This window comes from Plecotus auritus (genome assembly GCF_963455305.1).
Source record: "Plecotus auritus genome assembly, chromosome: 9".
Classification (NCBI taxonomy): Eukaryota; Metazoa; Chordata; class Mammalia; order Chiroptera; family Vespertilionidae; genus Plecotus; species Plecotus auritus.
Genome location: NC_137783.1, coordinates 18954837 through 18969996, shown reverse-complemented (window position 1 = coordinate 18969996; position 15160 = coordinate 18954837). Strand labels below are relative to the sequence as shown.

General features: G+C 57.7%; 2 protein-coding genes across 6 annotated transcripts; both read right to left on the bottom strand.

Moving 5' to 3' along the window:
* Nucleotides 1-1262: 1262 nt before the first annotated feature.
* Nucleotides 1263-6850, bottom strand: FGF8 (fibroblast growth factor 8; the record flags this gene model as incomplete). Of its 4 annotated transcripts, none has more annotated exons than XM_080640775.1 (6): nt 1263-1553; nt 2411-2517; nt 5662-5842; nt 6068-6154; nt 6689-6725; nt 6819-6850. In XM_080640775.1, the coding sequence occupies 6 exons, from the start codon at nt 6848-6850 to the stop codon at nt 1263-1265; spliced, it is 735 nt and encodes a 244-aa protein (XP_080496901.1). The 4 variants fall into 4 exon arrangements, with proteins under 4 accessions (XP_080496901.1, XP_080496902.1, XP_080496903.1 ...); XM_080640776.1 differs by having other exon boundaries at nt 5662-5809; XM_080640777.1 differs by lacking the exon at nt 6068-6154.
* Nucleotides 6851-12358: 5508 nt separating this feature from the next.
* On the bottom strand, nt 12359-14649 carry NPM3 (nucleophosmin/nucleoplasmin 3). 2 transcript variants are annotated; one of them, XM_080642859.1, is made up of 6 exons: nt 14426-14649; nt 14090-14130; nt 13718-13837; nt 13531-13624; nt 12797-12921; nt 12359-12704 (listed from the first exon to the last, which is right to left on the bottom strand). In XM_080642859.1, exons 1-5 carry the CDS (start codon nt 14529-14531, stop codon nt 12806-12808), a joined length of 477 nt encoding a protein of 158 aa, XP_080498985.1. In that variant the 5' UTR covers nt 14532-14649; the 3' UTR covers nt 12359-12704; nt 12797-12805. The 2 variants fall into 2 exon arrangements, with proteins under 2 accessions (XP_080498985.1, XP_080498984.1); XM_080642858.1 differs by having other exon boundaries at nt 14045-14130; nt 14426-14645.
* Nucleotides 14650-15160: the final 511 nt, after the last annotated feature.

The following is a 15160-nucleotide window of genomic DNA, read 5'->3' as shown; positions in this document are numbered from 1 at the left end:
ACCCCGCCAAGGACCGTCCCCTTGCCCACATCATGACCTGCTCTACTAGCCCGACTTCTGCTTCCCTTCCCAACCCCATGCCCAGTTCCCCTCCCTCCAAGCCCCATCTCTCCAAGGGGGGCAGCCTCTCCCTAAACCATAGTCCCTGGACTCTTTTGCAGCACCTGAGCTCAGCACCTTCTGCTCATAGCTCTCTAACCAGATCTGCGAAAGCTAACACTTGTTCTGTGTCACGATTGTCAACACCAGCCTTGGAGGTCCCCCCTCTGACATACCCCCACCTTGGACCCTGGCAGCTGCTCTTTTCTTTCATTTTCTGGAGCCTGATACTCAGAAAGAATGAGCTTTGGCATCTCCTGTCTCTCTCGCAGACCTAGGCACACACAGAGAGGCACTTCTTTTAGACTCATTGAGTCCATGATCGCAGCTCTGGTCCTAGGAGAGTCATCATTTCTGGCCCAGAGGTGGCCTGGGGAAGTGTTAGCAATAAATCCTGTTAAAAGCTAGGAAGTCCATGTCTCCCAGGACCAGCTAAGAGCCTCTTCTTGCTCCTTTCCCTGCTCCTGTCCTCCCAGGAAAACCCTCCAGTGACAATGATGGAGACAGCAGACAGACATGGGGCCTTAGGCTAAAGGGAGGCTATAGTCAGAGATGGGGCCTGATTTGCTGCATCTCCCAGCCCCCCACTCCACCCCCGGCCCCCCCCCCCCCACCAGCTGAGGCAGGGCAGGGGGAGGAAGGTTGATCCCAGCAGGACTCACCCACCAACACACATTTTTAATATGCAAATTAAATAAATATTTTAGTCATTTAATAGCACTAATACACAACCTCCCCCAACTGACGCCCACCCTTAAAACACCTGACCTAAGTGCCTACCCTTCCCTCTCCGCCCCCACCTGGGGGTGCAGTGGAGTTCCTGGCTGCCTGGCCAGCTTGCCCTGAGGGCACTGGGGGCTCAGGAGCACCTCTGCTGGATTAGAAAAGGCCCCCGACTCCTGGGCCACTAACCGGCCTTCCTGAGAGTTAAGAAGACACCACAGCCAAGTGGAATACAAAAATAGAGCCTCTCTTTTGTTTAAAAAAAAACAAAAAAAAACAAAAAAAAACAACAGCAAACAATTATCAACAACTAGAACCCGGGGCTCCCCCAGCTGCTCCCCAGCCTTCAGTGGCGCAGACCTCATCTTGCTTGAGTTTCTCTGTCTGTGCTCCCCCGAGAGACCTCTGCGCGGGGAGCTGCAGGAGGGGCCGGCAGGCGCCTATCGGGGCTCAGGGGCCCAAGTCCTCTGGCTGCCGCGCAGGCTGCGCGTGAAGGGCGGGTAGTTGAGGAACTCGAAGCGCAGGCTCTGCTCGGTGGTGTGGTGGCCACGGGGCAGCCGCTTCATGAAGTGGACCTCGCGCTGGTGCTGCCGCGTCTTGGAGCCCTTGCGGGGCCGGCCCTTGCGGGTGAAGGCCATGTACCAGCCCTCGTACTTGGCGTTCTGCAGGGCCGTGTAGTTGTTCTCCAGCACGATCTCCGTGAAGACACAATCCTTGCCTTTGCCGTTGCTCTGCAGGTAGGAGTGCCAGACACAGCGTTACTGGGCTCTCTCCGGAGCCCCCCCATCAGAGGCAGAGGGCAGGCGGCCCCAGACAGCAGGTGGGCACCCCAGCAGATGGCAGGGTGGGCAGGAGCGGCAGCCCCACCCCCTGCCTGGGCACCCGCTCTCTAATCCCTCACAACCCGCAGCCCACCCGGCAACTTCCTGTCCTCCTGGGCAGCAGTGACACATGGCTATCTACCGAAAGGGCTGGGCCCCGCCACAGAGAGGCAGAGAGGGGGCCCAGACCCTGCCTGCCCTGGCCTCCTGCCCACCAGTCTGGCCTGAGCAGCTAGCACCCGTTTCCCCAGCTGCCCCCCTCAGTCCCTTAGGATTCCAGCTCCAGGGCCCCTGGGCAGCCACCCTATGGGGGAGGGGAGGCCTGCGAGGAGGCGCTGAGCCTCAAGCCCCAGAAGCCCAGCAAGCGGGGAGCTCGAGGCTGGAGAGGAGCCGTGACTAATGGGGCCATTTCAGAGCTCGGCCGAGGGGCTGGGCCTGCGGCTTACTGAACATTCCAAATGCTGGTACCATGTAATTGGACATAATAGCAAAGCAATTTGGCGATTTGTTAAAAAGATATATGGAATTTACCAGCCTCCCCCAAGCCCCTTCCCTAGCCTTCCTTCTTCCCTCTTTGCCTTTATAGCTTTTCATCTCTCAAGCAGTTCCCTTCTCCCTCACCTCTCCCTCCCGAGCATTCGGTAACCCCAAGGTGGCCCTGTGTCTCCCTGCCCACCCTGTTGACATCCCAGAGGAACTTGGCCAGCCCAGCCACTCCCCAGGCCCCCGGCCCCTCCTCCCTGGACCCCTTCCTTCTGGGGCTTCACCTTGGCAATCAGCTTCCCCTTCTTGTTCATGCAGATGTAGAGACCCGTCTCAGCTCCTCGAACCCGAACCCGGCTCCCAAAGGTATCTGTTTCCACAATGAGCTTTGCTGTCCGGGACAGAGAAAGGAGGTTATTGGAAGCTCCCCGACCCCCACTGATCTATGTCCTCACCCCAGCTGGCCCACAGACTTGTCACATCCTAGCAGCACCTGCTTGAAGGCCCAGGTGCCCAAGAGGTGAACTTCAGCCCCCTGGGTAAGATAAAGTCCCCTTTCCAGGTCTCAGGCCCCTCACCTAGGTTTACAGAGGAGGATGGACAAGATCGTGGTGTACCAACTGGGTTCTGCAGAGTGGTTTTGGGGCCATCCAATTGAAAAGAGTCTCTTAAAACCAGACAATAATGACTTTTATGTCAAGGCTTCATGACTAGAGTTCTCCTGCTAATCAAAAGATCTATGAGGATCCTTCCAACTCAAAATATGATGTGCACATGCCTACAGATAATTATATACATCTGGGTGCAGTGGTGACCTCCAGTCCTGAGGCTAAATGTCAAAGCATTCCCTCCTGTTTCTGGTACCTCGGGCTCTAACTCACATCCCTGCCACCCACCCACCCCTCTTCCCCACTGCTGCTCTGCTGAGAAGGAGATAGGGATGGCACAGCTCGCCCTAACACAGCCCCAGCCAGAACTCAGACACCAGCTTGGAGGATCCTGCCTCTTCCCCATGCTTCCCAGTCACGTAAGTCCCCCGCTCCAGTGTCCAGAAATCAACAACTCATTGGTTTTTCCTCTTTCACTGTCCATCACAGCTAGGCTTCTCACCCCAGTGACCCAGCCCTTTCTGAGGGTATGGAGGGAGAAAATCAGGCATACTTTTCTCTCAGTCTGGAGAGGAAACATGGAGCTGAATTCTATGCCTTCTTCCCCCTCCTCCATGCCTTCAGACAGCCAACTTGCCACAGAAGCCAATTCCTACCCACTCTCTATGTAACTCCTCCCTTTGAGGCTGTCCCCAAGTAGGGAGTGAGGGCTGAGTTAGCCCTTTGGGACAGAAGGGGATGGGTCTCCTGCCATCCCTACTGCAGAGCTCAGCCTCTTCCCTCCTTGAGAAAGCGGTTCTGGGACTCGCAGAGCTGCCTCCCAGCCTACAATGACAAGGCGGCACCGCCTGTCTCTGAAACTACTGGGAAGATGGGCATCAAGGTCAGCAAGACACCCTCATAGCCCAGCCTGTGACTACCCACCCCCTTCACATAAGCACAGAGCTGGGACCCAGCAGCCAAGTCCTCAGTCTGGCTCCAAGTCAGCCAGGGGAGAATGCAGCTGTCACCTCTCCTCCCACCCACCTCCTTTTGGATCCAGCCAGGCTGCTCATCCCTGTCCTGGTCCGTCTTCCTGAGCAAGGAGCGGGTGCTTTTAAGGGCCAGGACGGATGCTGATGGGCGAAGGGCAAGAGAGGATCCCACTCAGAGGACTCTGGCCAAGTGGGGCAGATAGGGATGGAGTAGGCCCCTCTGTCACTCCCTGGGGCCCATCAGAAAGCAGCTAGGACCTCTCTGTTCTTTTCCAGACGCTTCCTGTCCTGGCTGTACACCCTAAGTCTGCTTTTGGGCCCTTCCGCTTCTCCTCCTGCTGGGCAAGCAGGGCCCAAGGAGCCTGGGAAGCCTCCTATGTGCTTAAGGAGAGATGTGGGCATCAGACCCCTGATGTGGAAGACGAGTTCTTCCATGGCCAGCGTAGCCTCTTCTTCCCTCCCCAAAACCCAAGGATGCTGGACCATTTGCTCTAATGGAGTAAACCCAGAAGGAGCCAGGCAGGCATTCGTTCCCTTTCCCTGGAAGCTGAGAAGGGCAGCTAGCAGCCACTTTGGAGGGACAAAGGGCCGATTGGCTGGCCCTGCCAGCCCAGTGGGGGAGCTCGGCCACCGTGCAGGCCGCCCCCACCCCCACCATCAAGAGCCCCCACTCTCCTTCCTGGATGTTTCTGGGGAGCTGGGGCTGCAGTCTACAGCGGCTTTCCCGGCCGGGCTTTTGGAAAGCTTAACATTTTCAAACCTATTCTTCCACCCAGTGACAGATTTATCCCAGGAAAATTATGTCTCCTTCTCCAGCTTTGAAGGGAAGTCAGCTACGTCGACGCAGAAAAAATGCAGCGAGACATACTCGATCCCCCAAACTGGCTCGAGAAGAGGAGAAAGTATTCAGGAAATGTTAAAAAAGGTGAAAGTAAGAAGAGTTTTAATCGCTCTGCCAGACGCGGGGGTCTCTCCAGAGATTCATAGAGAACAATCTTGAACCTCTTTTTTAACATTTACAGACTTGCAACTCTTTTCAAACTCCACATCTGAAAAAGGGCTCGTTCTTTTTCTGTTTTATATCATTCTTCATTTTTCTTCTTAGCTCTTAAAATGCCTCACCTTTTTATTACATTTTAATAGAGTCTTCCCCTCTCCTTTCATGCTTGTTTAACTTGGTCATTATTTAAAGGTTTTTTAACTCACAATAATCGCTCTCTAAAAACAACACCAGCCGCCCAGAGGGCTTGCTTTTCTCTGGGTACATCAGGACTCTGGAAACTGGCCTTGTTTCAAGGCAGGAATATTGAATGTTTTAGAAATCAATCAGTCCTCAGCCTCTCCGCCCGGCAGTAGCTCCCTGTACTCACCACCCCACAGGGAGCCGGCTCTGACCCACCACCTGGGTTCCTGGGTAAGTGGAGCAGGGAGGGCCCCTTCCCAAGCCTCGTTCCCAGGTGTGACTGACCCTTCTGATCACAACATTTAAAGGTTCACAGCAACCCCCCCCCCCCCGCCACAAGCTGGGAGAGTTGGGGGGACTTCTCTCCCTTCTCTTTCCCACTCTCCTTTTGTGGGCCCTGGCGACATATCCTCTTTCAAGAGCTTCCCTTAAACCTGGCCCCCCTCCCCCTGAACCCTCTGCCTCCACCTGCAGCTGGGGAGGGGTGTATGAAAGGGGGAGGTGTAAAAGGAAGTTCCTGGATTCATTCATCTGCTGGGCAGGGAAGGGGCACCTGTGGGCCAAGTACTCCCCAAGGTCCCTTCCTCAGACCTCTCTTCTCCAGCTGACCCCCAAAATGCGTTTTTGCCTTAACCCCTTGCCTTCTGAGCTGCGGAGCCTGCAGGCCCCTGGCCCACACAGTTGGGGCTGGTGGGTGCAGTCACAGCAGGCCAGCCGGGAGAGGGCATGTCCACCAGCTGCTTCAGGCTGCCACCGTGCAGCCGCCTTACCGAAGGGGTCCCCGTCCTCCGCCATGGCGTTGATGCGCTTGTTGGCCAGGACCTGCACGTGCTTCCCGCTGGTGCGGCTGTAGAGCTGGTAGGTCCGGATGAGGCGGCGGCTGAGCTGATCCGTCACCAGGCTCTGCTCCCTCACATGCTGTGTAAAATTAGGTGAGGACTGAACAGTTACCTTTAGGAAATTGAAAAATACACAACACGCCATTATAATGCTACTCTGCCCAGGGGCCCAAGTGGCCCCCATTGCCCTGTCCCCCCCTCCACTGCCCCCGGCAGCCGGCAGGGGCTGGGGGTCCCCCCATCATGCCAGCTCAGCCTACCACCCCCCTCCCAGGAAAGCCGGGCAGACCCAGCCTAACATGGATAAGCAGGGGGACGGGGAAGGATGTGGACCCACCTGTTGGGAAACACCCTGGGACTCGCGCCCAGCTCCGAACAGGGAAGCCAGCTCCCTGCCCAGCGCAGGCCCCCCGCCCGGGCCTTCCTAGAAGAGCAGGGCGCTTTTAAGTAGGGAGGCAGCGCTGCCTGACCCCTGACATTTATAAAGACAAATTTACGGAGCAAATGTTGAGAGCGCAGAGGGCCTAGGCACCTGATCTTTCCACCAGACCTGCCACAAGCCTCCCCCGAGAGTGGGAGCGGGTCCCTGCCGCAGTCACCCGGACCTCTGCCCACGAGCGCTCCCTGCCCCAGCCTGCCCCTTCCTCGGCGGCCAGGTGTGGCTGCCCCGTGCGTCCCCGTCCACCCCGACCTGCGAGGACGCGTGGGCGACAGTGCTGGACTCTGAGACCTTGGGTTCTAGCTTCGCCATGCACTGGCTGTGTGACCTGGTGCTGGGCGCTACCTCTCTGTTCCCTGGCCCCCCACTCGGGATAGGTCAGGGTTGGCTTTCTAAGGTTCCTTCCAGCCCCGCGGCGCTGGCCGCAGCGTCGGTCCTGGTGCCCCTGCCCAACCTGGCCAGCGGCGTCCCCCGCCGGCCCCCGGCCCCCGGCCCCCACCTCCGCGCACTGCGCCTTACCTGGGCTTGGAGGCAGAGAACCAGCAAGTGCAACAGCCTGTGGGAGACAAAAGCGGGCGGGAGAGAGAGGGGCGCAGGGTGAGCGAGGGGCGCGGCGCGCGGCCGGCGGGGACGGGGCGGCGGTACTCACAGGCAGCTCAGCGCCGAGCGGGGGCTGCCCATGGCGCGCGGCCCGGGAGCGCGGGGAGCCCGGCGGGATCACGCCGGCCCGCGGGCGCACGAGCCGAGAGCGGCGGCGAGTGAGGACTGCTCGAGGGCGGGAGCCCAGCGGCGATGCCGACGCGGCTCCGCGGGTCCCGTGGAAGGTCGAGCTGACCGCGCCGAGTCGCTCTGCGCCGCTACGGGAGCCGGTGGCCGCTGGCTACTCAGGAGCCAGAGCAGGCGGAGGGTAACGGGCCGGCAGGGTGGGTGGGTAGGTGGGAAGGGGAGGGGGGAGGGGTGGGGGCGGGGGGCGCCGCACCGGGCGCAAGGGGGGAGCGCGGGGCGGGCGGCCGGAGCCCGCAGCCCCGGCTGGGAGCTGGGGCCGGGAGGCAGCCCGGGGCGGGGGCGGGGCGGCCGGGGCGGGGCGGCTGGCGGGTCTGGGATTGGGGGTCTGGGCCAGGGGAGGGGTCTGGGGACCCGCCGGAGGGGTGTGGGCCACCGGGGTGGGCGCCTCTCCCCCATCCGGGGCCTGTCCCCTCGCGCGCTCTTGAGGTTTGGACACGCGGGGATGGGGGTGCCTCGGGCGCCCGCTCCATGGGGTCCCCAGACCCTCCGCAGGGGCTTCCTGGACCGCCGGTGCGGCTGAGTTGGAAGGTGTCAGGGCTCCACCGTGGGGCCCGGGGCACTCTCGCCCCAGGCGATGCGACTGGTTATTGAGCCACCTACTGTGCGCTCCTACTGGTCCTGCCCCTGGGAAGTGGCCGCTGACGCTGGACTGAAGGGCTGTGAACTCGCCTCTCTGGCAGTGCGTGCGTGTGCGACAGGGAACCAAGCCCCATCCTCCTGCTGAGTACCTCGCCTTGCCTGTCTCTCCTGTCTTGTTCAGTCTCCAAGAAGCCCAGAGAGAGAGAGATCTCTCCTTCTCCCCTCCCGCCCCCATTATCACCATCACCTCCCGCCCCCGGCCCCCTGGCCCCCACCCCCACCCATACAAATACACACACGCCCCCGCCAAGACTTGGGAGGAACTAGGAACCACCTATGTGAGGGAGCCCAGGAGTCCCTGGCAAGGACCCCCAGTCCCTGCCAACCCCCAAAGCAGAAAGCTGATGGGGCAAAAATAACTACTGTCAGCTGCTTTTCCTGGGAAAGAGACTTCATCCAGGCCGCCAGCTTTTCTCTCTCAGATTCCCATTATTTGTGCACTTGAGGTATTTACACACCTACTGTGTACTAGACAGGGACTGGTGCTTTGTGTCAAGTGGGGTGGGGGAAGTGCCGAAGGAGAAGGTGTGGGCTGGTCCAAGCCTTTCCCAGACTCATTGCTTCACCACCCACCTCCCCAGGTGGAGGGGAGCGGCAGCTTCTGGAGCCATCGTGCTTCTTTGGGAGCAGCGTGGGTGGAGAGGTGCCCTGGGACAGGTACTTCCAAGCAGCAGGTGGAGTTGCTGATGCCCAGCCCAGCTGCTGCCTTTGACCACACCTCCCCTGCCCCACTGGCCCCTTCGGTTGGGTGGTCTCAGGAAGCCATTAGGCCAGAGGCAGTAAGCAGGCCTTTTTCCAACAGGCAGCCAAGTTCTGCCTACCTCTCCTTTCTGTGTCCTACCTTCCCCCACGCCCAGCCATAATGCTAGCACTGAGCAATGTACACATGGGAGAACAGAGTCAGAGGACTTGTCCCAAGATCTCAACCCTCCTCAGAGGAGTGGGCTTCCTGAGCCCACCTGTTACTCCCTCCAGGAGTCTGTTCACGCTGTTGGCTCTTGCCCAGACAGACCTCCAGGCAAGGACCATGTCTTATTAGCTCAGAACTTGCAGCTCATGGCACAGAACTGGGCAGGGTTGTTGTGCAGTTCGTATTCGATGAACGAGTAATGAGGAAACTGGCTAAGCAGTTAGACCTCAGCCCATGTGCTGCTTCCCCAGGGAGACTTGCTTCCACCCGCTAGCCCCAACAGATAATAATCATAAACACAACCATTTATTTGCTAAACCCCACTGGGAGATGGCCGCATTGGGTAGGGGGTGGGGAGACAGGTGAGGTGGGCTCCATGGCCCACAGCTCAGACCATCCCTTTTTCTTTATTGTGCTCCTCCGTGTTAGAGGTCTGAGGGACACCTGTTGAGTGTCTACCTCCCCAGCTGCATTGCTTCAAGCAGGCGGGAGACTCACCATCTTAACCTCGTGCCTGTACATAGTAGGCCCTTGAAAAGATTTACTTGCATACATTAATGAATGAATGAGTGGAGAGATGGAGAGCAGAGGATGGGAAGGGCCTTCTCCCCACCAGCGACCAACACCCCGGCATCCAGCCTATCCTTAGTGTGTTGTGCGGGGGTCCTCAAACTTTTTAAACAGGGGGCCAGTTCACTATCCCTCAGACCGTTGGAGGGCCGGACTATAGTTTAAAAAAAAAACTATGAACAAATTCTTATGCGCACTGTGGGCCCGGGACAAGTCGGCGGCTAAGCAGGACAGGCAGCGGCACCCGGCAGGCCGGATAAATGTCCTTGGCGGGCCTCATGTGGCCCGTGGGTCGTAGTTTGAGGACGCCTGGGTGCATGGTCCTGGAGTCACAACCAGCGTCACTCTGGGCACCAGCCTTTCCTGGAGTGGGGACGAGAGCCAAAGCTCCTGGCTCAGATCAGGGTCCAACCGGGTTCTGGAGTCCCCAGAAGGTTCTGAAGGCCCTGGGCTGAACCTCTGTGATCTTAACCCACCCTCCTCTCTCCCCCAGAGAAGATGGGCAACTGGGGCCTAAAAGTGTGGAGGTCAGGGTTTTAGTCCTGCACCTTAACCTCTACCAAAGGGCCTGCCTATACAGGACCAGAATTCCTTTACATTTGAAGAACTTCCCCTGAACTTGATCCTCTTCAATTTGGGAGGATTCTTCTCATCTCCCCAAAAGTCTGTGTCTCTAGAGGGCTGCAGATGGGGACACACCCTAACCAGGCCCCAGGTACGGCCTGGGTACACTCTGTGAGTGACAGATGCAAATATTCCTTAGGGGCCCCAGCAGGCTGCTCTCTCCCTCCCTCACTCCCTTGCTAGCCTCCCAGCCAGCTCGCCCTCTCCTTTATCTTATCAAAGCCCCGTAATTACAATTGCTATTTTGTTTCCTTGAATCTGCAATCAGAGCTCCCTGGCCCTGATGAGGGAGCGCCTGTCAACCTGATCGCTGAGTGACAGCCCGGCCACCTTTCCCGGCCGCCCCCACACTTCGCAAACACAAATACTCTCTTCTCTCTCTCTCTCTCTTTCTCTCTCTCTCTCTCTCTCTCTCTCTCTCTCTCCTCTTACAAATACAAACACACACTCCTCACCAACACAGCTTCTCTCCGCAAACACACCCTCTTGGGTACCCAAACACACACCTTCAGCCTCTTTCCAAACGCCCCGGGCCCACCCCTGGCCCCTCAAATCCACACCAGCTTGCGCAGGCCGCCAGGACTGGCGCTCGCTCCATCGCGCGCCTCCTGCGCCCGGCGTTCAAAGCGCCGCGGACTCTCTGCCGACCCTTCAAATGCAAATCGTCGAGACTGCGTTAAGCACTTCGGGCACCGTCAGGGAGTCGTTCCCTGTCTCCCACCAAAGGCAGGCCTGCCTTCCCCCCAGTGGTCTGCAGACCCGGTGTACGCCTTCATCCCTCAGCGCTCTGTGGCCGAGTGAATTGGCAGCGCTCCTACTGTGCGCTGAGGGTGCAGGAATGGGAATCGAGGAGAGACGGGGGCGAGGAGGGAGAAAAATTAACTCCGAGTTCTATCCACGGGGCGCCCGGTCAGGCTGGGGAACTCCAGGACCAAGGGGCAGATGTGGATTGGGCCCCCACTGAGGGCAGCAGCCGGTAGGGGACTCGCGGAGACCCACCAAGACAAAAGTCAAGGCATACAATGAGCCATCGGCGGCGTCGCTGGAGGTAAATATTTGAGCTGAGCCGTGCGCAGGGGGTAGCTGGGTCGGCCTTCCCCCCTACCAAGCCCTGAGAGATTACTTTTCCCAGCATCCAGAGAGTCTCCCACGCCTCCGACCGTGCACGTGCCAAGGGCTTTGGAGGCTACAAGTGAGAGGAGGTAGGGAAGAGCTCTAACAGGAGCCCTTCCAGTGAATGATGAATGAACAAACGAATTAATTCAGTTTTAACAACTTTTCCCCTCGCCTTCTGCCCAAACTTCGGTGGCCCACACCACTTGCAGGGCACATGGGCTCCAGCACGCCTCAAGCCCCTGAAGAGGCGACGTGGGGTAGCGACACGGCCACCGGTGGTTTCACCCTCGCCCACCAGAGGGCGCCAGCTTCTCCCTCCCCATCCCTCTCCACTCCCTGCTGTGGGAAGAAGGTGACTGCTTTCAAGCCTGGCTGCCCCATTCCACCCTGGTTCCTGGAGAAGCGCTTCAGGAAAGTCCTCTTGGCGAGGACAAAGGGGCCTGCGACCCTAATCACTACAAAACAGAGGGATCATCTCCTGTTATCTTCAATTTGAGGAAAAGGGAGGTTAAAAACTGGGCCTCTTTGCTCCTCACCACAAAGAGGAGGGAACCTCTTCTAGGGATGTGGTAGAGGGAGTGCTTTCCAGAGACATTCTCTCCAAAGCTTACCCCAGCTGGCCCAATACCAGCCCCTTCAGGTTATCTAGGGACCCCTCCTACTTGCTCACTCATCTGTGGGAGGGAGAGGGCCTGGCCCCACCAGGCACTGTTCTCTGTCCATCCTCAGCATGTCTGGCCCCAGGCTATCTCAGGAGGTAACCTTTTATTTGTTTGTTTGTTGGCATTGAGACACCCCCACCCCATCAACACAGCTGCTGAACTGCTGACCCCAGAGTTGGTCACATATACAACACATCACATCAAGTAGATCCCTTTCTCTTCAGGGCACAGCAGCAGCCAAGCCCCAGAACCAACTGATTCCAGGCACCAGAGCCCCTAGACCAGGCAGAGTGTGTGTGTGTGCGTGTGTGCGTGCGCGTGTGTGCACAAACCCCTTAACCTAGGAGGCTGAATCCCAGGGGCTCCTCTCTGCCCCCATATGCCAGGCCACCAGGATTCTGGTTTCCCTGTCACCCAATCTGGCCAACCCCCTCCATCTGGTCCCTGGAATCAGGTTTCTAAGGGCCCAGATCAGCTCGGAGACAGTCTGCAAGGCTGAAGGGAGGAGCAAAGACTGGCCTCCTCCCTACCCTGAGCCCCCTCATGGGGCTAGAGATGCACATTCCTCGGGCTGCTTAAACCCCCTTATCTGCCCCCCTGCCCATCAGCCTGAGTGCTGACAGAGGCCCAGACCCCTTGTTTGGATGCTGATAACCTCCTGGGATGGCCCTCCCCCATCTGTAGGAACTGGAAATGGGTTTGGTGTTGGGAGGTCCTCTTCTAGGCAAGCAGTTTGGGCCTAGGCCTGGCCTAGGGATAAAAGGATCCCACATTTCTTCACCCTCCCCCAGGCCTGGGGCCACCCTCAGTGCTGCCACAGTGCCACCTGGTGGTCCCTAGGGGAATGTCAGCCCAGCAGGGAGAGAAGCCACACAATGAGTTGCAAAAAAAACTCTACACCACTTTATTTTCATCCTTTATCCAAAAAATGTAAAAAGTGTTTAAAATATGTAGTCCTGAGCTTCAAATACTGACCTCCAACCTCAAAGGGAAATAGGGAGAGAGGGTCAGGACAGTTCAGAGTTCCACTCCTGAAGAAAAGGGAAGCTCCAGGCATGGTATAGAATTAGAACAACATCAGGACCCTATAAAGAATGGGACCCCCTTTCTCCTAGCACCAGCCCAAGACCCAAACCCCCACCCCACTCTTCAATGAAGAAGACATTTAAAATTCTTGATACTTGTACAGCAACGTGGTGTATGGCATGTATGCAGGCAGCTAGCTGACCTGAGGAGAGCAAAGAAGGGATCAGCATCTAGGCCCTCATCTGTTCCTCCTGCCCTCCCAGACCCTGCTGGGCACCCTGCCCTCCCACTCACCAAGGGGGGTTAGGGCCTGCCCCTCTGTTTCTTGGCAGGCAGAATGGGGCACAATTCATCTTCCTCATTCTCCTCACTCCCCTCTTCTTCGCTCTCTTCTTCCTCAGAAACACTGCTTACAGTAACTGGAAGCCAGTAAAAGGAAGGGAGATGGTTAAAGCCAGGTCTCCTTCATATTATGTTATTCATTCATGCACCGTGGTGCTAGGCAGGGCCCTGAACTCCCAGCGCTTATAGTCTAGATGGGAACAACCGCCCTAGTCGGTTTGGCTCAGTGAATAGAGCGTCCACCTGTGGACTGAAGGGTCCCGGGTTTGATTCCAGTCAAGGGCACATGCCCGGGTTGTGGGCTCGATCCCCAGTGTGGGGCATGCAGGAGGGAGCTGATCAATGATTCTCTCATCATTAATGTTTCTACCTCTCTCTCCTTCTCTGAAGTTAATAAAAAATATATATTTAAGAAAATAAAAAATAGATGGGAAGAACCTCAGATACTAAACTGGGTGACAAAGAGCCAAAGGGTTACACATCACTGGAGAAGCTGAGACAGGTTCCATGAAGGCGGTAGGCATGAGTAGGACAGAAAGTGAAGGACACATCATGCAAAACCTGTATGGCAGCTACACTGGGAGATAAGGCTGGGATGGGGCAAGAGGGTGGAGTCAGGAGGAGCCAAAATGGGGAGGAGGAGACCTGATGGAGAGTCCACTGAAGGCAAAGGAGAGGATTCTCACCAATCTGGTGCCGCCCAGTGATCCGCACAGGACCAGAACCTGACTTCAGGCGGAAGGTTACAGGAGGTTGAAGCTGGAAGTCATCCAAACTGAGCTAGGAGAAAGACAAGGATAAAGGTCTAACCCAACCCTTCCCTCCTCTCCCCTACCCTCCTACCCCCTCCCCAGGTATGGCCAGGGAACTCACCATGGGTTGGCAGGACAACCTGAGGTTGGCCACAGGGACTGCAATCTCCTGGTGGTCATGATTACGGGCCACAACTTCTACCACATTACACTCGTCTTTGGCCCCCTCGGTGAGGCAGAGCTGGGAAGGGTACACAAGACTTTGGGGTCTCCCTAAGCAGGTGTTGACAACACAGTGGAGGCATCTATCCTAGAATTTGCTCAACCTCAGAGGTCTCTCTGAATTACCTGGCCAAGGGAGCAGGCCATTGGGGGGTTGGGCAGAGGCCCACCAGTGGCCTGCTCAGGTCAAGCTATTCACCACCACCCCCCCTTCCCCACCCCTCACCATGGTCAAAGCCAGCACATGCTCTGCATCATCCTCTTCCTCTACCTTGAAGGTGAAAGAGCGGGTGTGGCCGGAGAGCTCACAGCCTGGAAGAGATAATGGTGTGAGTGTGCATGATTGTGGGGGAAGGGGGAACGCTTCCCCAAACTCTATCACGTGTGGCCATGGACTGATCGACCACCATTTACACGCCCACTTCTCCGGAACATCTGGGCTCAGCCCTGAGCCCGCCCGCCCCACACATCGGGGCAGGGCTCTGGCCCCCACTTCCGCTCCAGCAGCCGCGTGCGAGCCCCCTCCGCCCCCACCGATGCCGTGCACCCCTCTGCATTCCTTCCTCACCCCGACCCAGGACGACCCTCACCCCTCCTTCCTCAATACCGAAGAAAAAACTGTCCATAGCGACCGGAGCTGGGGCCCGCAGCCCCCCGACACCCCCGGCCCGGGCTCGGCTCTCCGGACCCCAAAACGCTAACGCGGCGGCCATGCTGCGAGGGCGCCCGGGAACCCCGCCCCCGACACGTACTGGGGAACCCAGCGCCGCCGCCCCGCCTACTAAAGGGGACGCTCGCCTATGAGAGGGAACCGGAAGCGACGGGCCCAGGCTTCCCCGCCCAGCCTGCTCAGACATGGGGGTAGGCTGCAAGGAGGAAGCAGCATTACGGAAGCGTGGATTTGGAATTAACGTTCCCCTTGGCCCTCATTACAACCACCAAGGCTTTCTGCGGGCAGCTCCTACCTTCATGTTCTCCATCTCTCCCAACCCGGGGGTAAACTTTCCTCAAAAATGGAAACCTTTCCAAATCCCCCAGCAAAGGTGTTTCAGAGCAGCATTTTTCTTATAAAAAGCAAAGGAAATGCGCTCATATTTGCATTTGCTCCAAGTGAGTCGAGTAGCCTTAAGTGACGTTTTAACTCCAGGTATCTTATCCCCAAATCATCCTCTCCTAGATACGCTTCCAGCTCCAACGACCTTGCAGCTTACTATCCAGATGGCTTATCTTCATTGAGCTTCAGATGCTGGCGCTCGCTGGCAAGACTAACTCCTCCTCCTGGCAGACCCAATCTTTCGAGCTCCTCCCAATCATTCCAGAACGTCTCTCCAGCTTAGACTCC